The 26,319-nt window shown below is 33.7% G+C and overlaps 1 protein-coding gene and 1 pseudogene across 1 annotated transcript; both read right to left on the bottom strand.

Moving 5' to 3' along the window:
- Positions 1-602: 602 nt before the first annotated feature.
- LOC139704549 (olfactory receptor 4N5) lies at positions 603-26,221 on the bottom strand. Its single transcript, XM_071607302.1, has 2 exons — positions 26,167-26,221; positions 603-1,540 (listed from the first exon to the last, which is right to left on the bottom strand). The coding sequence occupies exon 2, from the start codon at positions 1,527-1,529 to the stop codon at positions 603-605; it is 927 nt and encodes a 308-aa protein (XP_071463403.1). The 5' UTR covers positions 1,530-1,540; positions 26,167-26,221.
- Positions 14,193-15,121, bottom strand: LOC114087916 (olfactory receptor 4K3-like; annotated as a pseudogene).
- Positions 26,222-26,319: the final 98 nt, after the last annotated feature.

The raw sequence follows: 26,319 nt of genomic DNA, 5'->3' as shown, positions 1-26,319 counted from the left end.
AAATTGACAAATTCTGCCTTACCCTAAACAGAGAGGTTTGGTGGTTTAAAGCTGGTATTTAGCCATTTAGTCTACATTGGATTTATCTATTAAGTTCCAGGATTTTAAAAATGACCCTGACATATTCTAAAGACTTCTAATTTACTTATACAAGATTTATATTGAGAAATGAGGGAAGTGGGCAGAGATTACAGAATACAAAATTTCCATTTTTTGCCATGATATCTAGTAGTGCTAGGATACTTCTGGATTATTTTCATGATCTTAAGCTATGGTTGAAGAATACTGGAGACTGCAGTTAAATGATTTCTGCATTACCCACACCCATAATTCCTATGAGAATAGTAATTTCTTATTATGAGAGTAGTTTCTAAAACAGTTCTCTGATAATTTTAATAGATTTACTTGTCTTTATACACTTGAATGCAACCTCAGGAGACCTAGAATCTTACCTGTCTCATCAATGTGCCTAGAATAATGTAAGAAAACTGGAAGTGCTTAATATAGTTTTTGCTAAATGATAGATTCAGCACATGAATGAGGGCATGATTTAATTGATTCAAACTGCATTTTCTTCTTTTTTGTTTTGCTTATTATACTATTCAGCAAACCACATACTGACTTAACAACTTTATCATGGAAGCTTTCACTTCCTGGTTGCGAAGTGTATAAATTACAGGGTTCAGCAAAGGAAAGATGACTGTATGGAAGAGAGAAACCACTTTGTCAGCTGGGAAAGCCCTGAAGGGGCGGGTGTAGATAAAAATGGCAGGTCCAAACATGAGGAACACAATGATAATGTGGGTGGTGCAAGTGGAGATAGCCTTGCTCTTCCCTTCTGAGGAGTGTCCCTTTACTCTGCAGAGGATGACAGCATAGGAGGCCAGAAGGCCCAGGAAGCACAGCAGGGTGAGCAGGCCACTGTTGGAGACCATCAGGAGCTCCACCACAAAGGTGTCAGTGCAGGCCAGCTTGATGACCTGTGGCACATCACAGAAGAAGTTGTCCAGCTGGTTTGGGCCACAGAAGGGCAAGTGCAGGATAAGGGCCACTTGCACAATGGAATGAGCAAAACCCCCAAGCCACAGAGCCAATAGCAATGCATAGCAGACCCTGGGGTTCATGACTGTTGCATAGTGTAGAGGCCGACATATGGCGATGTAGCGGTCAAAGGCCATGACAACAAGGAGGAACATCTCTCCTGCTCCAAGGAAGTGCAAGAAAAACAGCTGGGTGATGCAGCCTCTGTAGGAGATCACCTTCTTCTCAGAGAAGAAGTCCACCAGCATCCTGGGAGACACAATGAAGGAGTAGGAGGCATCCAGGAAGGCCAAGTTGCCCAGGAAGAAGTAGAGGGGGGCTGTAAGTCCAGGATCTGATTTTATGGTCAAAATGATAAGAAAATTTCCAGGGAGAATTACAATGTAGAAAAGTGAGACTAGCACAAAGACCAGGAGCTCAGCATCTTGAGATTGAGTCAAACCAAGGAGGATAAATTCTGTCACCACTGTGCTGTTCCCTCTCTCCATCACTTCTCATTCTGCAGAATAAAAGCAAAACAGAGGTCATCTGTTAGAAACACTTTATCTTTTGCTTTACAGGTCCACACCAGATAAAAGCAATATTTGCCATAGCCAACACATCGTAGTTAAATACAATTTATACCCCATAAGACTTCTGTGTCCTGGATCAACCCCTCTATCCTTCTTCTAATTTCTCACTAAGGCTCTCTTTTTTCTAGTCACATGCACATTTACCTTTTAACATGTGCTTCTACATAACTGTCTTCTGTAGGACCCTGGGACGTTTTGCTTGGGGTATGTTAGAAATTTCCCATTTAAAGGAATATTTAACCATTATCAAGGTCGTCCTTTTGGTGGTGTTATAGGCCTATTATTGTTGTTAATGGTTCTTCATTGTTTCTAATTGTTAGATTATTGGCCAAGTTTGGGTTCCTTCTCTTTATCCTCAAAAAACAAAATGCTTTTGCACTTGCTTTTCTATTCAGGTCCTATGCAAGCCTGAGTTCCTGCTTGCTATCTTTCTGTTTTCTGAATTCTCCCTCTAAACTGGTCATCAGGATCTCAAGCAAAATCTGTACATGTGACTTGCCTTAGGGGGTTCCTTTAATTAACCATGGTCTGGGTGCCAATCCTATATCTGCACTATATCCTGCTCTTAAATTCTAATTAATATTCACCCAGCCTTATTTGCTTAATCTATTTTCCCAAATCTCAGAATGTTAGTCAAATGATATCCGTCTCTCTCACAAATATTGTTTTGTAATACAAAAATTCATCAGAATATATAGAATATTTTATCTATCCCTGCTAATAATATTAAAGCCTAGTAGAGTGGGAATTGGCCAGATGGAAATATACTATAACATATTCATTTGAGAGATAAGAAAAAAATAAAAGTTTTAAATTTATGAATAATGTACTCTTTTTATCTTATTAACAAGTGATAGGCAAAATTATGAGTGTGTATTTTTCCATTTCAACTAATTAGATAATTATTAATTAATGGTTCATCTACTGGTGCAATTTTATTTATGCACTTTAACAAATCATGGTATTGCTTCTCAAAAGATTTCCCCTTTTCTGGCTGTAATGTTTTTCTAAATATTTATGCTAGAGAAATTGAGAATTAAGGTGTAGTCCATATGCTGGTTTGCAAAGTAGAATATTCATTCTAGGGAGGGGGCACAACATATTTAATTGGGGTGATTAATAGTAGTGGACCTTCTTTCTTTGTCACTCTAAGCTATATTTTTGAAAAATCTTATATTTCCCAATGTGTTTTAAATTTTGTGTTAGTATAATTGTACAAATATTTAATAACAAATAAATTCTCACACATTGTTAGACTGTATATTTCAGTACTGGAGTGGATGACTTAAAAGATGAATCATTACTAATTAAAACTAATTGCTGCCATATGACATACAAGTAGTACCACTGAGTTTTGATGATATGTAATGCTTACTTTTCAGAAGTTCCACCAACACAATGTAATGCAATTTGGCAATGAAAAGTAATGAAATACACATGCTACAACATGAATCAAAAGAAAAAGCATTACACAATGTTAAAGGGGACAGTCACAAAAAAAAACAATATTTAAAAAGTCCAGAAATGGAAAATTTAGAAGAAATGTAGCATAATGATTGCCTAGGTTTAGGGGGTGGAATGAAGATTGACACAACATATATGAGAAAATTTTAGCCTTATGAAAGTGTTCTAGAATTATATCATGATGATTTTTGCATGATAAACTATGATTAAATAGTGAATTTTAAATGTTGTGTTTTATGATGTGCTAATAATATCAATATTGAAAAATATTTATTAAGTAAATGTGGGGTGATACTAATGTAAATGTAATATAAATTACTAATGACATCACTATATAGATGAGATGGGAAGGGAAAAATGTGTGAAAGAATAAAAAATAGACAGATCCAAAAGACCTTAAAGAACTCATGGGACACTTAGGCAGTGTGTTATATTTTACAACACACCTGTGAGGAAATATCTAAACATTTATTTTATGTGATTAGTAACATTCGTAACTAATAGCTAAATATTATAGAACAAGTACTCACAACACAGGAGCACATATTTAGACACACAAACACATAATCCCACATGAAATAGCACACGTAGAGTGAGTCTAAGAAATCTGAAATATGACATAATGCCTTTGATATCCTTAGAAGTAGCTAGGGAGGTGCCTTCTCTGTACCTACTTACACCTCCATACCCACATTTCATACTGTCTGCAGAATCTGTTCCCAGGACAGTGAGCTTGGGAGCTCCCCTCCTGTACTTACATCTGGTGCATCCACTGCTCACCTGAGTTGATCACCTGTGCTTCTTGAGGTTCACAATTCTAAGACACAGATAGCTCTCACTCTTCCTTTATTTACTTTCCATTGTCTGTATCTATTCCCTGTCACCCAACAGATGGAATTCCATACCATCCCAGGTCTTTGGTCTACTTCCTACCCTCTTGTAGTCTCGTTTCTGTTCCTGAGGTTCTCAAATCACACTCATCAGAGACTGGAGAACAGGCTCAAACAATGGGTGTCACAAGTTAAAGTGAGTGTTCAGGCAGGGAGGACAAAGAAGTTATGTTAGTGTGGGCTAAGGTGGAGCCTGAAGGTTTTACCACCTCTAGCCTTCCTTGTCATTTCACCTGCTACAGGCAGAGGGGAGCTCATATCCTTCACTCTTTTTCAGAATTCAGTTGCACAGCATCTGCAGGCCAGATTGTGCATAACTAGGTAGCTATTAGTTCATCTTCTAGAGCCAGGGGCTTAAAGACAGAATCACTATCCTAGCACCTCTCTCCTTCATCATTCCCAATTGATTTCCTTTTGCTGCTTTTTCTTTCCTCGTCCTTCTGCTAATTCTATCATCATATATTCATAAGTATTTTTTCACATTGCTTTCAATTTTGTTGTTTCTTTCCCTTTTTTTTCCTTGTAGTTTTCCCTCTATTCTCTTCTTTTCCTCATTTGCTGTCTTGCTTATTCTTTTCTCCTCCTCCCATTTGACCACATTATTTGAGACTTAAGTATTTTTCACTATCTTTTCTACATACATAATTTCACTACATTCAATGCTCATTTTTTCCAACAATTCTGAAGTAGTGGATTGTTTACCTTTGGTTAAGTGAGGTAGGGATCAATTATTTGTATTAAAATCAAATTAAGATCTAGTTGGTGAATCTTCCTAACCTACTAGAATTTTCACTTTTTAATCATTTAGGTATGGCAGAAACTTTATTTAAAGGTCACGATAGAAAGTTCTATACATCTGAATTTAGAGCTCACCATTGCTCTGTTCCTACAACATTATTCTCAAGTGAATTTCAAGGCAGCAGATATCCCAGACAAATATATTATTTTTTTTTCTAGTTCTTCCTTCTTTTCATTTATTTTAAATATAAAGGAAAACAGAAAAATTTCACCTTATAAGGAGTTCACTGCTACTCCCAGACTTCCCAGGGACTGAAAGGGAACTTAACAGATCTTTCCAGAAGTTGTCCTTAAATATATGTTCTCATGTTGGAACATTATGAATTTTGAAATCCACTCTTCTAATTTATGATGCAATAGAGAATGTACATTGGGATTTTATAACTAACTACTTTAACCCTGTAGAGTACTGCCAATGGGAATTAGTGGATGTTGACTACAAACAGAACAAAAGGAAAAAAAAGACAAGAGAGAGAGAGAACATTATGTAGTCAAAGTATGTACCAGTGAAAGCCCAATTGGATCATGTTAGGTTTTTGAATTTGACATTTTAACAGTTGTACAGATAATGGAACGACACTTGTGTTTATTAGGCAAAATGAAAGCAGTAAGCCTATGGAGGTTATTCTAGATCTTATACAACTCATGGGTATAATGAGAAGCCATTCATCTTTAAGAAATTAAGTTGTAGGACTAAGCCAAAAATCAGTATGTTATTATTTGTATAAATTTGGGCACAAAAGAGTCAGGTAGAATATATTATGCTCAAAAAAGATTTTTCAGGAATTATTGTTCTTAAATAAAGATCTTCATGGTGGCTTATAGACCAGTTGGTCTATGCCCATATCCTCTCAAATAAAAGAATAAATAATATATTGTTATTTTTTATTTATAATTACTTATTGTTTAGCTCGGTAGTTCATGTCTTTCTTTCTATTTCTCAATTAAAGAATTTTATGTAGAAGAAAAATTTTAAAACCTCCTATTTCAGTTTTTCCTACCTATTAAAATAAAATTTGGCATTGCTTAGTCATTAAACTTAGAGGAAGGCATTTTAATTTTATATTTTATTGTATATAAATACAATACATGGTCAAGCATAATTTTATTCAAATTTATACCCATAAGTTATACTCATATTATCCAGAGTGCAATAGGAGATGATGAAAAGTGAACAAAAGATGGAAAAATGTTATTAATATTTGTAGCAATTTATTTCCCTTTTGAGTCTGTGCTACAAACATATAAATTTGAATGCATGTCATTAATCTTGTATAAAAGTCCATCAGTAGGGTAAAACTACAGAATGAAAAAAAAGTTAGAAATGCAGGATAGCTAGAAATGAAATAATGGAGGAAAGAACTGAAAAGACACATGAAAATGTAGAAGCAAAGGTGAAGAGAAAAGGTAACTGTGCCCACAACTGTAGACGTACCCATGAAGTCATGGTGGGATATACAAGAAAAGGGGAAGAAGGAGGGAAGGGGAAGAGAGAAGAAGAAAGGAAGACAGAAAGTGACTGAAACCCTTGGAAAGACAAAGTCTTTTGTTTTAATTTTAACTCATTTTTAAAATTTTACATTTTTAAATATAATTACAGACTTTCCTGGCATTTCACCTCTCAGCATTTACCACAGTGCTTTAACATTAGTCAAAAGGAATAACAGATCTGAACTTGTCCACAATTTTCCCTGATGAGAACTTTTTTCTCTGAGGCAATTGTACAGCATTTAAAAAAAAAATACATGTTTGTGTTTGTGTTCAAGTATGTGTTTTTTCTTTTACAATTACTCTTTTATTGTTTTTTAATTACTCTTTTATTGATGTTTTTATTTTTTATATAATTTAATTATTTTGAACTGATACATAAAAGATAAAATTGTACATATTAATTGGACATCAATTTTTCAGAGATCATGGTTTCAGAGGTTCAGCCCATAGATGGTCATCATATATATATAATGCTAACATCAGGACAACCATATTTCTCTCATCAAACATTTATCATTTCTTTATGGTGCAAACTTCCCAAAGACATCCAGATTTCTGAAATGTCCAATACATTATCTATAGCACATTATCTATAGCACTGCATTAGCACACCAGAACTTCTTATTCTTTTCTTTTACTTGGTATAAATTTGTTTTAGTTAGCTTTTGTGTTTCAGTAACCAAAATACTCAACCAGAGATAAGAACAACCTAGAGGAGGGAAAGTTTATTTAGAGGTCATGGTTTCAGAGGTTCAGCCCATAGATATTCAATTTTATTACTCTGCACCCAAAGTGAGGCAACATATCATGGGGAAAGGATCCAGTGGAAGAAAGCTGCTCAGTTCATGGCAGGGTCAGGAAGGAGAGAGAGAGAAAGAAAGGGAGAGAGAGAGAGAGAGAGAGAGAGAGAGAGAGAGAGAGAGAGAGAGAGAGAGAGAGAGACAGCCACAGGGAAGATGCATCCTTCCAGGAAATATTCCACTGACCCACCTCCTTCATCTACATACTATTTACTTGCTTACTGTTATCAACCAGTCAGTCCATTCAACCTAGGAATAACTAATTAGGTTATGACTCTTATAATATAATCATTTTATCTCCAAACATTTCTGCATCAAAAGAAGATTCATAGAGACACCTGATATCCAAACCATAACATTCTGCTCCTTGCACAAAAGTGTCCATCTCACAGAGCAAAATGCATTTGGTTCATCACCAAGAATCTCATAGTCTTAACAGTTTCAGCATTATCCATGTACAGAGACTCTCCTGAGACTAATGGTAAATTCTTGTCTGTGAGACCCTATAAATCTCAAGAGCAAGTTACACATATTCAATATTCAGTGACACAATGTTTACAAAGTAAACATTCCCATTCCAAAGGATGAAATAGGGCACATTAGTATTCCCTGTGTATTAATCTTACACCGAAGACAGTTTAGTATTAATGATTTTTTTAAGTGATACCAGCACAATTTCTTTTTTTCTTTCTTTTTTGTTTGTTTCACATAATGGCCACACCTTACTTATTTTGAAAAAAAAATAAAACAAAACAAAAACTATGACTATGGGGTAAACCACTGTTGATTTGTATTTCCCTGATCATTACTGATGTTGAATATATTCTCATGTACCTATTGCTATTTGCATGCTTTCTTTTGAGAAATGTCTACTTAGATCTATTGCCTATTTTTAAATCAGGTTATTTATATATTTGCTTTTGTTGTTCTTTGATTTCCTTGCATGTTTTGGATATAACTCCTTGTCATATTTTGCAAATATTTCTCCCATTTTGTAGGTGGTATTTTTTTCTGTTGATAACTTCCTTTATTATGTAGAAGGTTTTTATTTTAGTGTCACCCCATATGTCTATTTCTGTTGTTGATGTTGCTTGTGCTTTTTAGGACTTATCCAATCAGTTTTGCCAAATCCAACTTCATTCAATATTTTCTCTAACCTTTCTTCTATTTGATTTTAAAAGAATGAGGAATGAAAATCACATGATAATTTCAACAGATGCAGAAAAAAAAATTCTTCCTTTTAAACATACCCCTGAAGATTATTTTATGTAATATTTTGAACCTCATTTTTTAACTTACAACTCATCTTGAAAGTTTCCCTTGTTAACATTCAGTTATATATCTCCTGTTTACAATTCACCTTATGAATATACAATATATATAAAATTTTGTCCTATTTAGGTATATATAGGTTATGTGTAAATTTTTATCTATCCCAATCTATTTTATAATCATTAAATCTAAATATCTAAATGTTTACGTGAAGATATATTCCTAGAAATCTAAGTTTAAAATCAAGATTGATTTTTATGAAAATGTGTGATTTGGAACATATCTGACTTTTACTGAGTTACAATTTATGTATAATAACAAAAAATGTTAAATAAATAGCCAAGGGACTATTAGCATGCATAAATCTATGAACAACACAAAGATCATGATGTATAATATTTCCATGAACTTGCTTAAAAAATGACTGAGCCTTATCTTCAAATCCAAGTGTATGTTTTCATATGACATATTAATTTAGGTAACAGTGTTGCATTATGATAAAAGAGGGTCTTAAGCTTTCCATCTTACAATGTACTCTCTTTATGGCTCTTCAAGACGCATCAATCATTTCCTCACTAAACTTCTAGAATTTGTTGTTTGTTTTCAAAGCCAATGCCATATATTCTTATTTTTGTTTCAGCAGCATCCCTAAACTGTTACTATTTCCATTTCAAATACTTTCAACTCCATGAAGATCACAATATATCAGTGGCACAAAATAATTTTTTAAATGAGAATGTCACATTGAAAGAAAAATTCGGGTAAAGAAAGGAGGAATTTGTGGTACAAAATATTTCTGCTGAATTAACATGGGCTAAATTCTAAACAGTCCACATGCAAGGACCAGAAAAATGAAATCTATCACTCGATGGGAAAACTTCAAAGACAATTTTTTTTTCAACTTGCTCCATCTAGATAGTGTATTCTTGATTTCTTCTCAGATATTTCCTTTTAAAAAATAATAAATGAATTATCGTATTTAAATTTGTCTATGATTCTTTAATTTGAGTGACAAGTATCTTGGTCTGTTTCTCCTATTAGAACTGAATACCATAGACCTGAGAAATTTATAAAAAACAAGGAACAATTCAGCTCATATTTCTGAAGGTTGAGGTATTCAAGATGGGATGGTATACCTACTGAGGGGCTTCTTGCTTCTGTGGATTTTTGAAAACTACCAAGGTGGTGCCAGTCATTGCATGTTTGGACAGAACAATCTTGCTAACTTGGGTCTCTCTATTATTTTAAAGTTACTAATAGAGTCATAGGGCCCCACGTTCATGATGTTATCTAATTACCTTCCAAAAGCCCTAATGCAAAATATGTAAACATAAATTTGGAGGATTAAGTTTTGACATGAGTTAGGGAGGGTACAAACACCCACACCAAAGCTAGCCATTTTTCCAAAATGAAATCCTTGAGTTTTGTTTTTCTGCCCTGAAAATTTTGGAGATTTTTCTTTAGGGTCACAGCCATTTTTTAATGAGGGTTTACTATTTTTTGGAGCAATACATGAGTGCCTAACTAACTTGTTCCCCAATTAGAACTTAAAGATTACATGTCTCTAAATACTGATAATAAAAAACTGCTTTCTCTAGAATGGTTTTTATTTTGTAATTCATGTTTAATGTTTTTGATTTTAGTAAAATGAGCTATTTCAGTTTATAATTTTAAAAACAGCATCTTTAGTTAATTTTGATAAATTAATTATTTCAATGTTTATAAAAGGTATTATCTACTTTTTCAGGATAGCTATCAAGACGTGACTAGGTGGCAAATAGACCCTAAAATTTTAGATGATCCAGAGAATTCTGGATACAATGATATGATATCTATTATATTAGGCCACAGTCCTATTAGAAAACATTGCATGATTAAATAGGTAAAATTGCAGGTATTCTAGAGTTAGAGATGTGATATTATGATAATAAGACATAAAAGTAGAAAATATGGTTGATAACTTATTTACATAAATAATACATATACGTTTTCTTTCATTTTTCTATTTTCATTTCATTTTTAGATAGATTTTTGATCATTAAAAAAATTTTGTTTCATCATTTCCAGGGAAAGAAACTCTAATAATTATAACTCAAAACCATTCTTTAAGTTCTAAAAATAAAAGTCACCTTAGTACTGAAGAAGGAAGCAGATGATTTGTAGGAGAAAACTAAATCTAAAAAACCAAAGTCATGTCTACCCCCATTCGACATTGGATCATGAAGTGTAAACTCTATTATTCGTGGATCATCAGTATATCTTTAGATAAATTGACCCTCTGGTCTTGTTTCTGTTACATGTTCATCTTTGTTCATTCACAATGAAATTGCAGAAACCCACTTCCCTGAGCTGCTGAACACCCCAACTGGTCAATAAGAAGACTGCAGTTTTATCTAATCACAGGAAAAGACTTCTCTCTTTGATGACTCTACTTCTCAGTTTGGACGGAAATTTGATATACATATACAGACATAGACAAAAGTAATGTATTTTAAGCAGTGGTCTAAATCATAAAGCATGATACTTTATTGAAACCATAGTATTAGTACGAAAGGAAAGGATTAAAAATGAAAAATTTATTGGTATATTGAAATTTATTTGGCTATAAGGAAAATAGCAAATTTGAAATTATAAGGCAGTATTAGTTTAAATATAATAATGGAGCAAAATTGCAGGCAAAGTACAAATTAAGGCAAAAGTGGAGATTAAAATACACTAAGAAATAACAAGATGTTTATTAAACCCAGCCAACTTCCCCCTTTGCCTATTTGACTTTGGAAAATATAATTAGCCACTGGCTATCAGAATGCTGAGCTGGCTGCAAACTATGTTAGGGGAGATTTTACAAAATATGTCTGTGGTAAAGGAATAAAAAAAGACACTGCTTTTTAATAATTAATACTATATCTACCATGTGCCATTTTTTAATTGACTGTACTGTTGAAAGATACTGCCCTGAACATTATTTTAAACCATTTAATTTTTTGCTGTTGCTTCTTCTTTCCAGTCTACTTTTAATGCCTCTTACTATATGAGAAATAATTTACAGATGCAAGTGAATGAAAGTTTTTTTCTCCTATACATATATCTGAAATTACCACACTTATCAAACTATAAAATATTTCTCTCAACCTTAGGCATTTCCTTGGAGCTTTTTATGGTCAATATTACCTGAGACGATAGCTATTTCATTCCTGTTTTTACATATCAGTTTCATCTATTCTTGAATCTGTATAAAATAAAATTTCATAGTTTTTTCATTTTGTTTTAAGTTTCTTCTTCTAAACATAAATAATTTTTTAGAGATATCTCTGTGGTTAGTGTATCTGTTCTATTTTTCTTACTGGGTAGCATCTCACTGTGTGAATATACTTTAATCCTATCATGACATCTACCTCTCACATGAGCCAAGGTAACATGTCTAGTAATGAGAAGAACCTTGGAAGGCAGGTGGTAAATGTAGAAGACAGGACCCCAGCCCTGGAACAAGATAGAGGAGGCCTGCTTGTTAAAGATTGTTAAATAAGTAATATGGGAAACATTTCTTCTTTTTAATGTGTCTTTTTTTTTAAAGACTTAGGATCTTGCTATGTTGTCCAAGCTGGCTTTGAAGTCACAATCCTCCTGCCTTATCCTCCCGGGCGGGTGTTATAGGTGTGCATCCCCAAGCTCTGCTGGCAAAACATTCTTTTGTAAATAACACAACTGCAGGGAATCAATTGAGGGTTTAAAAATGAAAGGCTATTCCCACAGTGGAGCTCTTTGCTCTTTGCTAACCTGTATTGGCTCATCGTAGAGGAATAGTGCATAAAAGGCCACAAACGAGTATATAAAGGGCCAGTGTAAAGTCCCAAGGAAATATTTGGTAGTTCCAAAAAGGTACTTATTTCCCATGGTAAAGGGATATTTACTAGCATTACTGAATATCTAATACAATTATATAGCTGCAGAAATACATCTATTTTTTACTTGGTCAGGTATGTGTGTTCTACTCAGGTTAGGGCCCTGGCAGAGAAAACTTGGACATCTGAAGTATGTTGTTGGTACACCTGAATGGACGATCCTGAAGGCTTTGACCTAGCATACTCCCTCCTTGAATAGAATTAGAACTTCACCCTACTCAAAGAAGCTTCAGATGACAGAGGACCTTTTGTTCTGGCCTGGCTTCTTCACCATGATGATAACTATAGTTCCAGTAAAACCACTGGGACCCACTAGACTTGTAAGAGAGGAAGAGACAGCAATTGCAAGAAATAGCTTTCTTGTACTGATAGGACCCATGGGAGTGCTCTTAGAATTAGATATTTTTTTAAAAAATCTTCTTGTGATAAAATTGCCATACCATAAAATTCACCTATATTTGTATGTAAGTTCCTATGCTTGTTACATTCACAGAATTATGAACAAAACATGACAATCTAATTTTAGAATATTTTCACGTTAAAAAACAAAAAACATATCCTTTTAGCACATTTCTAATGTGATAACAATACACATGAGATTTTATTTGGTGTCCTGTAACGATGCATGCTGCAGTGTGATGAATATTAAGGTCACTAGGCTAAACTAAATGATACAATCACAAAAGATTACATGTTACCACACTTCCACAGCTCTGGATAATCATTAATCTATATTCTGCCGCTAAATTTTGCTTATTCTGGACATTGGATACAAATGGATTTATGTCTTTTGGTCTTTCACGGAGACTGATATTTTCATGATTCATACATATTTTAGTATACATCAGTTTTTGATTATTTTTTATTGCAAATAACATTTCATTGTATAGATACATCACATTTTATTTATTCATTCACCAGGTAGTAAGTATTTTGTGCTGTTTTTACTTCTGAGCATTTATGATTAGAGTTGCTATTATTCACAGACAAGTTTGCATATGGGCATTGGATTTCACTTGGGGGAGGAATATATAATTGGAAATTCTAGGTAACAAATATTGTAGTTTGTATTTGAAACATTCCTCAAAGCCTCTTGTGTTGAAAGCTTGGTCACCAATGCCAAGCTGTTTAAAGGAGTGATTTTAGGGAAGGTGATTGGATCTTGATGGCATTTTAGTTTGGTGGTAATGTTCTTTAAAAAATGATAAGGTTGATTAAAGGGGAAAAAAAACAATTAACATGCCAAGACATGGTCACTCTCCTCAGGGATATTATATTTTAGGATTCTAGGCCAATGGTAAATAATAATTGAAATAATATATATTTAGTCCTTATGATTTAAAAACTGAAAAGATAACAGAATAATTTTTATTTATTCATTTTAAATTTATTATTTAATTTTATTTCACTTGAGTTAATGAAACCAAAACCATAGGAAACTCTAATGTTATATTATAATTGTTATTCAATTTTGTTTCCTTCTTTCTTCATTTTTCTCTGTTCTGTTCTCCCTGTTAGAATATTTCTACAAAAATAGTAATGAAGTTCCTTTTCACAAAGAGTAAAATGAAAGAATGGCAGGGAAATGTTAAAATACCAGATAAAGTATTTTAAATGGAATTAAGACAATACTCAAGACCATTCATTAAAATTATTCATTAGGATGAACACATGAGTATGTCAAACATATTTTAGGTCCTTCTCATATCATTAATGGAATAAGAAGAATGACCAGCTAATTTCCCCATAATGAAGAATCATTCTTGTTTGGGTATTAAGGAAATAATTCACAATATTAAGCTGTGTGGTGTGCAAATGTAAAAAAAAAAAAAAAGAAAAATCTGTGAATTGCCTTAAATGTATACTTGTGTCTACAGAATGGAACAATTTGTAGTTCTTCACTCAATTATCTCATTTTCAAACTGTACTATAAGGTCAGTGTATTTTCAATTTGAAGTACATTCAATGATTTTCTGGCAAAAGTCTTTTCCTTAGAACCCATGTAATAGCTCCTGAATCTCTCAGAGCCTTTTTCATCTCTTTATTTCTCAGTGTATAAATGGCTGGATTGAGAAGAGTCATAAAAACAGAATAAAACACAGCAAGAAATTTACTCAACCTGGTGATATTGAGGGGCCACACATAGATGAACACACAAGGGACAAAAAAGATCACCACCACTGTGACACGTGGGCACTGCAGGTGGACAGGGCCTTAGATGCACCAGTTTTAGATCTCTGGCAAACACTGAGAAGAATATACGTTCAGGACATCAGCAAGAGGAAAAAACAGTTACAGTCTCAGTCACATTTAACATTCATTGATATTCCCAAGTCAGGAGAATCCATGCAGGTCAACTTGATCACCAGTGGCATATCACAGAAGAAGCTACCTATTTCCCTGGGGCCACAGAAAGGCTGCACAATCACAGCCAGGTACTCGGGTACTTTTTGCTTGCACAAAGTCAGTAAGTAGTCCAGGATAAAACCACTATTCCAGTGCACCTTTGCAGGTTCATAATGGTGGAGTAGTGGAGTGGTTTGCAGATGGCCACATAGCAGTCATAGGCCATGGACACCAGGAGCACCATCTCAAAGGCTGCAGTGAAATGGGCAAAGAAGATTTGGCACATGCAACCTGACAAGAAGACCATTTATCTTAGGAGTGGTGATTGAGGACAGCTACGTATCAACAAAGAACAGTTTGGCCAAAAAGAAGTACATGGGGGGATGGAGATGAGGGTCAGTGATGATTAAGGTCACAGTTACAATATTTCCAGATACAGTGATCAGGTAAAGTAACAAAAATATCATGAAGAGTAGGACCTACATACTCCATGAGTGGCCAAGTCCCACAAGTATAAATTCTGACAGTGTGGACCGATTCATCCATTTTATTCAGTGTGTTCCCTGAAATAACCTAGAGTAGGTAGATTAGCAGTTAGTGGGAGGAGAAAGGAGACTTAATTTTGAGAATTTGATATTCACATTGAAATTCTGTTCTATTCTAACACATTCTAATAGAAATTCTATTCTAACATTAAAAGGCAGATTACAAGGAGAAATCTTGGTTAATCATGAATGGCATTATGTTCCAGAAAGAAGCTAATTGACTTTACTAGACTTAGATAGAATTGTTATGCAAATGGTTTGCTGAGCAAGTGCTCTGATAAGAAAGGAGTGAGGAAAGCAGAGGAGCAAGGTGAAAGGTTAAACAATGATTATGGTTTCACCTGGAATATAGGTTACATGCACTAGTAAGTGAAGAAAAATCTGAGTGTGAAACTCTTGATCATTCCATTTTATAACAAAAATTAATAATATACTTCATAAGATAGTGACTAATACTGCAGTGACAGGATCCTATCATTTCTTGGTCCTGTGTATAATGATTCCTTCAAGTCTTGTTGGAACATCTTGTTAAGATACCATAAAATTAAAGTTTTAATTTATCCCTGTAAAATAAAATTTGAGCCAACCTTCAAGACAGAAATTGTATAAAAGCTGTATAAAAGTCCGTATAATAGATTTGCTATGATGATTTGCATGCAAAACCAGGAACATAATTTACCATCAATTTCAATATATAAGAGATTTATTTAAGAGAGTAAACAGATTAGTAAATAATAATCAATGCACAGTCATATACAAGTGGATTAACCAAACTGTATACCTGTTCAAACTTAGATTAAAATACAATGAACTCTGAAAGTTTCATATAACAAAGTTATGAATAGAAAACATTTGCCTTAAAATTTTTCAGTAGATGATGTAAAATTCATTGACTTTGAAATATTTGTCTTTTGACTATGAAAGATAAAATCAGTCTCTTTACACACACAGATACATATTATTTGTAAGATTAGAATAAATTACATCAATGTGTAAGTAAAATGTATCTTCAAATGGTTAGTGCTGAGTGAATGTGAAGTTAAACCTTAAGTAGTGAACATCTGTTATTCACCTTTAATTATAAAGATGTTGCTAAGAGCATCTCTGAGGCACTGCAAACTAAAGTGGTGTGCATTTTTGTTAAGACCATAGAAATTTTACTAGGAACAGAACTGGAGGAGAAAATCTATGGATTCTCAAATTGTCAGAAGCTAATGAAGTATTCTTATCTCCAGGCATAGGGGGCATGCTTAAAATAAAGGCATGAAAATAATTTAAGAATTTTCTTAAAGAAAATCAAATAAAAGGAATGATTTACTAAACACACAGTTTTCTCTTAGAGCAGATTCTGTCTTCTTCTGAAGTGTGCTTGTGACAGTGTCTGTGGATGTGCTCTCCCTGAGCATGACCTGTATTCACCACCTGAAGCCTTCCCCCAATTTTTCTAATTTATGCTTAGTGCACAAACATGGAAACAGTTAAAACTCTTTTGGAATCTTCTTTCTAAGAGTGAAACCAAATGTTGCATATACTCTTGAAATCAGATAAATAAAAATTCATGCAAATCAGCCCAATGGTAAAAATTAGTGAAGTTTTTAAATGTTATTCATGTTAAAAATTAGTGAAGTTTTAAATGTTATTCATTGGATGAATAAGGACTTAGGCAGTATCTTCTGTGATCTTGATCTGTAACTCTATATACATAATCATATTTAAACAAAAATTTTATTTCCAATTGCCAGAAAGGTCATATGTGATACATGACCACAAACAAAATGATACAGTGCCCTAACACATGTCAAGATTGTCTGAATCAATAGGGAATCTTGGTCAAATGACTAGATCTGAGTCAGTTTATTCTATGATTACATGAGATACTGACTGGTGTGTATTTCATGCCAAATTGTTAAAACATCTTTAGGGTATTTTTTTAAGTACATTGATGCAATTTTAAACTACATTTATTTTGACCTGCTAGGCTTGAAAATAACTTTATTGTAGTAGATTTACATATAATTAATTGCTCATATTAAAAATGTACAATTTTATAAGTGTGGATAATGTATACAGCCATTAAATGGTCATTACCATCTAGATAGTCACATGTGCCTCTGCCCCCAAAGCTCCTTTATCCCTCGGAAACTCTTTGCAGTTCTTGTACACATTCTCTCTCCACAGACAACCACCAACCTCCACTCATATGCTAACTTTGCATATGCCAGAGCTTCATGTGAATAAAGTGAAGTAGCATGTACTCATTTAAAAATACGACTTACTTTACTCATCATAATGGTTTTTGATATTCAACATGTTGTTTATATCAACAGAGCATTCCTCTTCATTGCTGGGTAATATTCTATTATACTTAAACACCACTACTTTGTTACCCATTCATATCCTGAGGGACCTTTGTATTGTTTCCAATTTATTTGCTACTGTAAATAGCCTTTGAACATTTGTGCCCAAATATGAGTGACAAATAGTTGAAAAGTTATTGAGACTTTTTAATGGCCCAGAAATTGTCTAATTTAAAATTTTTTAAACACTTTAAAAAGGTGTCCTGAAAATATTAATTACATTTAATTTATCCCTGATGAATTTTTGTCTGCTTCTCTAAATTATTGAGAATGAGATTTGGACATTTTTAAATCATGGTATTTTGAGTGTGCCTCTTTCTCCTTGTAGTTATCTTCTTGTAGTTATCTAGCCATCAGAATACTGGAAAGAAGTATTTATCTACCAATCTTCTCGGAAGAACAGGTAGGTCTTTGACAATTATTATAATCCAGTCAACATCATATTAAAGATGCATGGAACAAAGAAGAGAATGACTGCAGTGATATGAGATGTCATAATGGAACAGGCTTTGGACTGCCCAGTAGAAGAGCATCTCCTGATGGTTATGAGGGTCACAATAGGAAATAAGAAAAATAAGGAAACAACCAATGGAGAGCATGCCACCATTGGCAACAATGACTATCTGTATAAAATATGTGTCTGTGCATTTAGTTTGCTCACTAGAGGGAGATCACAGCAAATGCTGTGCACCACATTGGGACCACAGAAAGGCAAGTTTATTGCAAAGACTAACAGAAGTCCTACATGAATGAGACCTGAGCACCATGACATCACTACAAGCAAAGTACACAGTTTCTTGTTCATGATGGTCATATAGTGTAGGGGCTTACAAATGACCACATATCTATCATAGGCCATGTAAACAAATAGTACCATTCAACATCACCCATCACATGAAGAAGAAATATTTGAGTGAAACAACAGCAAAAGAAAATAATCTTTTTTTTAAACCAAGTTCATGATCATGTTAGGGGTGGCAAAGGTCATATCCATAAAAGAGAGATTTCCTAGGAAGAAGTACATGGGGGTGTTCAAGTTTGGGGTAAAAAAACACTATAACCATTATGAGAAAGTTACCTAGTACAGTTCCAACATAGATAGCTAAGAAGAATGCAAAGGGAATAATCTCTGCATCCTTGAAGACTGAATTAATAGTTCCTAGGACTCTGCCATGTTGCCTGCTCTTGGATGAGCTGTGGAGAGAAAGAAGAGATGACTCAAACCATGAATGTGGCCAAGCTTTTTCATTCCTTTGGGTTTTTCAACATAATTCCAAAACACAGAGAACAAAAGTAAAAGTAGATAGATGTGATTTCCTTAGACTAAAGAGCTTCTGTACATCAAGGGAAACAATTGACAGAGTGAAGAGATAACCTACTATAAACTATAAACCTGATAATGGTTTAATATCTAGAATATATAAGGAACTCCAAATACTCAATAAAATTAAAAAGACTAACAGATTAAAAGACAGACAATAGACATATCTCACAAGAAGATATAAAAATGGCCAACATACTTAGAAAAACTGTTCAACATCACTAGCCATCAGGCAAATACAAATTAAAACCACAATGAGATATCAACTCCCTGCAATAATAATGGCTACTTAAAAAGAAAAAGAAAAAGAAAAATGCTGGTGAGGATATAGAGAAAAAGGAACTGTTGCACACATTTTCGAAATGTGAATTAGTCCAGTCATTATGGAAAATCATATGGAGTTTCATTAAAAAAAATTAGTTGAAACTATCACATCCCTCAATCTCACTACTGGGTATATATGCAAAGAAAATGATGACAGAGTGGACCAAGTAGAAGAACAGTAATCATAATGATCCTCTTAAGATGATGAATCAAACACATTAACATACTGATAAAAAAAAACAGCCAAAAGATTATAAGACACTAAAAATTCAGAAAAGAGATTTTCAACAAATTGTGATGGAAAAAAGTGGATATGGAAACAAAAAATAAATCTAAAATTAAAAATAGGCAGTTACGGAAGGAGCAAGGTTTTAGAGAGTGTCGGGTACTCTAAGGTCAGGACAACCCCTGGCCCTGTGCTGCCCTGCAGCCTGGGCACCTTGCTTGATTTCAGAGGATTGCTCTCACTGGTTGGTACAGGCTTCTACCTCATCTGGTTTTGCCCGCTAAGGAGGCTGGAGAATTACCAGAAGGAACATCCACAAATCGAGCTGTTATTAAAGATGATATGCAGCCTCAAGGGTTCAATGTCTGGTCTAATTCATTTGGCAAATAGGTAGATGCAATTCCAATTGTCTAATTTTTACTTTCGTTTCATGTCCTTTTAAAGTCAAATTCAAAATAATTTTGCCCAATCCATGTAAGTTTTCTTCTATTAGATACATATTTTAAAAGAACAAAGGATAAAAATCACATGATTATTTCAATAAGTGCAAAAAAGCATTTTTCCCCTTTTTAAACATATACTTGAAAAACAATTTACATAATATATTTTACCTCATTTTTTTACTTACAATATTTCTTGAATGTTTCCCTTAACATTCAGTTTAACAAATCCTTATATGCCAGATTACTATTCAATTTACAGTTGTATAAGATAAAAAATTGTGTCTTTATTAGGAATATATAGGCTATGTACTTTTTATCTATCCACTCTATTTTACAATAATTAAACCTAAATTCTATATGTATGTGAAGAATATATTTCTAGAAATGTAATTTGAGGGTCAATGTTAGTGTTTGTATAGGTGTGTACCTGGAAGATTTCTAACTTTTGTCATTATAATTTATGTACAGTTATAAAAATAAACATTAAATAAACAGCAAAAATTACTTTTAACATGAATAAACATATGAACACAATGAAGATTATGATGCATACATAATATTTCCTTCACCTCATACCATAAACTTGCTTAAAATGGCTTTAAGTGCATATGCATTATCTTTCATACATTTGATTCAAGTGGATTATGAACTCCCATTTTTGCCCCAAATACAAGTTGCAGAATCACATCGGTTATACATCCACATTTTTACATAATACCATATTAATGACAGTTGTATTCTGCTACCTTTCCTATCCCCTACTATCCCCCCTCCCCTTCCCTCTCATCTTCTCTCTCTACCCCATCTGCTGTTGTTTAATTCTCTCCCTTGTTTTTTCCCCCTTTCCCCTCACAAACTCTTATATGTAATTTTGTGTAACAATGAGGGTCTCCTTCCATTTCCATACAGTTTCCCTTCTCTCTCCCTTTCTCTCCCCCCACTTGTCTCTGTTTAATGTTAATCTTTTCCTCATGCTCTTCTTCCCTGTTCTGTTCTTAGTTGCTCTCTTTATATCAAAGAAGACATTTGGCATTTGTTTTTTAAGGATTGGCTAGCTTCACTTAGCATAATCTGCTCTAATGCCATCCATTTCCCTGCAAAATCCATGATTTTGTCGATTTTTAGTGCTGTGTAATACTCCATTGTGTATAAATGCCATATTTTTTTTTTATCCATTCATCTATTGAAGGGCATCTAGGTTGATTCCAGAGTCTAGCTATTGTGAATTGTGCTGCTATGATCATTGATGTGGCAGTATCCCTAGTATGCTCTTTTAAGGTCCTCAGGGAATAGACCGAGAAGGGCAAGAGCTGGGTCAAATGGTGGTTCCATTCCCAGCTTTCCCAGGAATCTCCATACTGCTTTCCAAATTGGCCGCACCAATTTGCAGTCCCACCAGCAATGTACAAGTGTACCCTTTTCCCCACATCCTCGCCAGCTCTTATTGTTGTTTGACTTCATAATGGCTGCCAATCTTACTGGAGTGAGATGGTATCTTAGGTTGGTTTTGATTTGCATTTCTCTGACTGCTAGAGATGGTGAGCATTTATTCATGTACTTATTGATTGATTGTATGTATTCCTCTGAGAAGTGTCTGTTCAGGTCCTTGGCCCATTTGTTGATAGGGTTATTTGTTATCTTATGGGGCAAAAATGGGAGTTCATAACCCACTTGAATCAAATGTATGAAAGATGATATGTCATGAGCTTTGTAATGTTTTGAACAACCAATAAAAAAATAAAAATAAATAAAAATAAAAGGGAAAAAACAGAAAAAAATAAAAATAAAATAAAGATGTTGTATCTACCAAAAACGACAAAAAAAATATTAAAAAATTCTCTCTCTCTCTTTAAAAAAAAGGTAATTCAAAGTATGTGACGTGTTTAAACGAGTTAAAATCTCCAAAAAAAAGTGCATATGCATTTTCATATGACATATTAATTTTGGAGAGAGTGTTGCCTAACACTTTATTATGATATAACAGGTACAAAGATTTCCATCTTCCAATATTACTGTCCTTACTGCTGTTGAAGAATCACTAGTTCTTTACTCACTAGCTGTTTTTAGTTAGCTTTTTTGCTACTGTGACCAAAAGACCTGACAAGAAAAATTTTAGAGGAAGAAAAGTTTTTTGGGGATCCCAATTTTAGAGGTCTTAGTCCATAGATGGATGATTCCATTCTTTGGGACCTGAGATGAGGAAAAAGATGTGGCAGAAGAAAATGGCTCAGGACATGGTCATCAAGAAGGACAGAAAGAGAGAGAGAAAGAGAGAGAGAGAGAAAGGGAGGGAGGGAGGGAGATAGAGGGAGAGAGAGAGAGAGAGACCTATTCTTCAGTGACAAAATTAATATCTGAAAGGCAAAGGACCAATGACCCAACTCCTCCATTCAAACCTGCTTTCAGTAAATCATTAATAGTAGATGAATGCATTAATTAGGTAACGGGTTCCATAACCCAATCGTTTCACCTCTAAGCTTTCTTGAATTATCACATACATGAAATTTTGGGAGACATCTAATATATAAACCATAACATTAGCCTTCCAGCCTTTGTTGCTTGGCCACAAATCCAATGCCATATGTTTTCATTTTTGTTTTAGTAGCATCCCAATACTGATACCTATTTCCATTTCAATTTTTATAGCTCTATGTATATTAAAATATGACAGCAGCACAAAATTATAATTTTTAAATGGCAATGCCACTTTGGAAAGATAAATTCAGACAAAGAAAGAAAAGATTTGTGGTACAAAACATTTTTGTTGAATTACACTGGCTAAATTCAAAACAATCCACATGCAAGGGTTGGTGAAAACAAATCTATCCCTTGGTGGGAATAACTTCAAGGAGGAGTGAACACTTTTTTTTCCCAATTCATTCCTCCTAGATAGAGTTTATTCTTGATTTCTTCTAAGAGATTTCTTACAAAAATGCTCATTGAGTTATTCTATTTTTAAAAAATTATCTTTGATTTTTTGAGTGGCAGTTTCTGCTGTTAGAACTGAATATGATAGACCTGAAAAATCTATGAAGAAACAAGGACCAATTCAGCTTTTGTTTCTGAAGGCTGAGGTATTCAAAATTGGGTGGCAGCACCTAGTGAGGTCCTTCTTCCTGCTGTGCACTCTACAGAGTCCCAGGGTGATGCTGGTCACTGCACTGTCTCTCTATTATCATAAAGTCACCCCTACAGTCATAGGGGCCCCACCCTAATGAGCTCATTTAATTATCTCCCTAAAGTACCATTGCAAAACACCATAAACATCCAACTTTGGGGATTACATTTTGACATGAATTAAAGAGAGTACAACACCCACAGCATAGCTGAGTTTTCCCTACTATAAAGTTATTGGATATTTTTTTCATTTTTCTCTATAAATCTTGAAGGTTTATTTAGTCAGCTTTTTTGTTCTCCTGTGACTAACAGATTTGACAAGAACTATTGTACAGGAGGAAATGCTTATTTGGAGGGTTACAGTTTTAAAGGTCACAATCCATTGACAGCACACTCCATTCCATAGGGTTCAAGGTGAGGTAGAACATCATGGTGGAAGAGAGTGGCAGAGGGAAACAGCTCACTTCGTGATCAGAAAGCAGAGAGACAGGTCTCTACTTACCAGCTACAAATATATACTCCAAAGCCATGCCCCCAATTTCTTCATCCTCCAGCCACATCCAACCACTTCAGTTACCAGTTAATCCCTATCAGGGGGTTTATTCATTAATTGGGTTAAGAGTCTCACAACCCTACCATTTCTCCTCTGAACCTTCTTGCATTGTCTCATGTGTAAGCTTTTGGCTTATACCTCATATCCAAACTTGAACAAAGGTTTTGTTTCAGTGTCACTTCCATTTTCAAAAGATAGTTAAGTATTTTCTAGAGCAATACATGAGGGACCAACTATCTTGCCTCCCAATCAGAACTGTAGACACTATAACTCTCTGAATGCTGTTAATAAAAATTCCTTTCCCTGGGATTTTTTTGTAATTTATATGTTTCATTTTTTTTATTTTAAGAAAATGAACTATTTTAATGTGTAATTTAAGAAACTATCTCCAATTTTGATACATAAATTATTTCCATTTTTATAAAAAGTATAACAGTATGTTTTGTTTGCAATACCTAATAAGACATAAATAAGTGACATGTAGAGCTTAATATTTTAGATAAACCAGAGAGTTCTGTATTCTGTAAAACTATTTGTTTTATATCAGGCCACAGTCTTTTTCCAGAGAATTCTCTCTAACTAAATTTTTTGAAATATTGTGTGGCTAAATAAATAAAATTTTAGGTATTCCAGGAATTAGAGATGTGATAGTATGGTAATAAGACATAAGGTAGAAAATAGGATCCATAAGATTATTTACATATATAATATCTATACCTTTACTTCCTTCATTTTTTTTTTCTGTTTTCACTTCTTTTTAGTTAGATTTTGATCATATGAAAAAAAAATCCATTGTTTCATCATTTCTGGGTAAAAAGAACTCTATTCAAGATCTAAGAGTTATACTTAAAACCAGTCTTTAAGTTTTTAAAATAAAAGTCACCCTAGTACTTGTTAAGTCCATAGGCCAAAGTAACTCCATTTTGATAATCAGCACCTGTCCACCCAGGCAGGACCATCCCATTAGAGCCAACCTGAAAGAGTCCCTAACTACGGAAACCAGAGCCAAGAAATCAAGTAACAATCACAAAATCAAACAGGTTATTTTTTAACTACTCCATTGTACTTGACTATCTAGTTCAGCAGGCTGCTTCACATTGCAGAAGGGAAGCCTGGAAGATATTCTCAGGCAATGAACGTTTACTTGAACTCAGAGATGTGTCTCTGATGGATATTTGTGTCAGGTACCCTAACAGTACTGAAGAAGGAAGCAGATGATTGTAGGACAAAATTCAATCTAAAAGAAACAGTCATGTCTTTCCCCAGTCCACATTGGATCATCAGAGAAAACTATTCTTAGTGGAACATTAACGTATCTTTAGATAAATTGAACCTCTGATCCATCTTCTGTTATTCATTCATTCATCTTTGTTCATTCACAAGGAAATTGTAGAATTCCACTTCCCTGAGCTGCTGAACACATCAACTTCTTTCTAGCAGGAAGACTATGGCTTAATCAAGTTACAGGAAAGGACTTCTTCCTTTGATGACTCAGTTTCTTAGTTTGGGAGAAAATTTGATATACATACACAGAAAAGTCATATGTTTTAAACTGTGGTCTAAATCATAATGAACGGTCATTTATTAAAACCTTAGTTCCATTAAAGAAAAAGTTTACAGAAAAAATAATTTATTTTTTTGCGAAGAATTTATTTTGAAATTTATTTTGTTGCAAAGAAATAGTGAATTAGAAAACACAATCAATTAAAACACATTAGTGATTTAAATTTAACACATAAGACAAACTTACGGACAAATTACAAATTAAGGCAAAGAGGAGAATGAAAAAAATACAAATAAATAACAAGATATCCCTTAAGCCAGTAAACAAGAATTTCTTTCCCCTTTACCTGCTTTGACTTTGGGGAATATAATTAGCCACTGGCTATCAGAATGCAGAGTTGGCTAGAAATTACCTAAGGGGAGATTTTTAAAAAGAGGTGTATGATAATGAAAAAATTATTAAAACACTGCATTTAAATAATTAATACCATATATACCATGTGACAATTTTGTTATTGTTGTTGTTGCCTATATATTGAAAAGATCTACCCTGAACACAATTTTAAACCACTGCATTCTTTTGGCTTTGCTATTCTTCTTCTTGACTTTTAATTCCTATTATATGAGAATTGATTTGCAGATACTAAGGTTCAAACTTTTAATTGGTAAAATGGAAATTTTTCCCCTCATAAATGTACCTAAAATTATCACATTTATCAACTATCAAATATATCTCAAAGTTAAAAGTTTCCTTTATATACTTTTCAATCAGTATCATTAGACACAATAACTATTCTTATATCTATGATCAAGTATTAGTTATTAAATAAAGATAAACAATTTAAAAGACATGGTCTAGGGCCAAATTGAAGTAGGCAACAATAAAGGGGTAAAAAGGGAAGATATGTAAGCTTGATTTCCAGGTATTGGGCATCACCCTGGAAATGGTCTGTTAGATTTTTTTTTTTTTTTGCATAACTTTAGATTTTTATTTACCTTTAGACGCTTCATTGTACATTTCAATAAATTTACTATCATTTAACAGATTCAGGATAAGAAGAAGAGCCTGCTCACCTCCCTTTTTCACTTATCCACTTAAGAAGACAGAGCTGTGTTAAAATAAAAGGTTACTATCTCTAATCCCTCCCATTTAAATTCCTTTGTTTATAATTTTTATTAAACAAGAGGAATTACCACTTACATATTCTGAAGTCTTCACCTGTATTCAATCTCAGTATTAAACTTGTCACCTTTAATTCATAGGACTTATTCATAAAGGTCTATCTTCAGTAGACACAAGTTCTTTTTGACTCCACAATACCTTTATAGACTGACACTTCTGTCTGAAACTCTC

This window comes from Marmota flaviventris, chromosome 2, assembly GCF_047511675.1.
Source record: "Marmota flaviventris isolate mMarFla1 chromosome 2, mMarFla1.hap1, whole genome shotgun sequence".
NCBI classification, from domain to species: domain Eukaryota; kingdom Metazoa; phylum Chordata; class Mammalia; order Rodentia; family Sciuridae; genus Marmota; species Marmota flaviventris.
The sequence above is the reverse complement of the archived record's forward strand: the minus strand, read 5'-3'. Positions and strand labels throughout refer to the sequence as shown.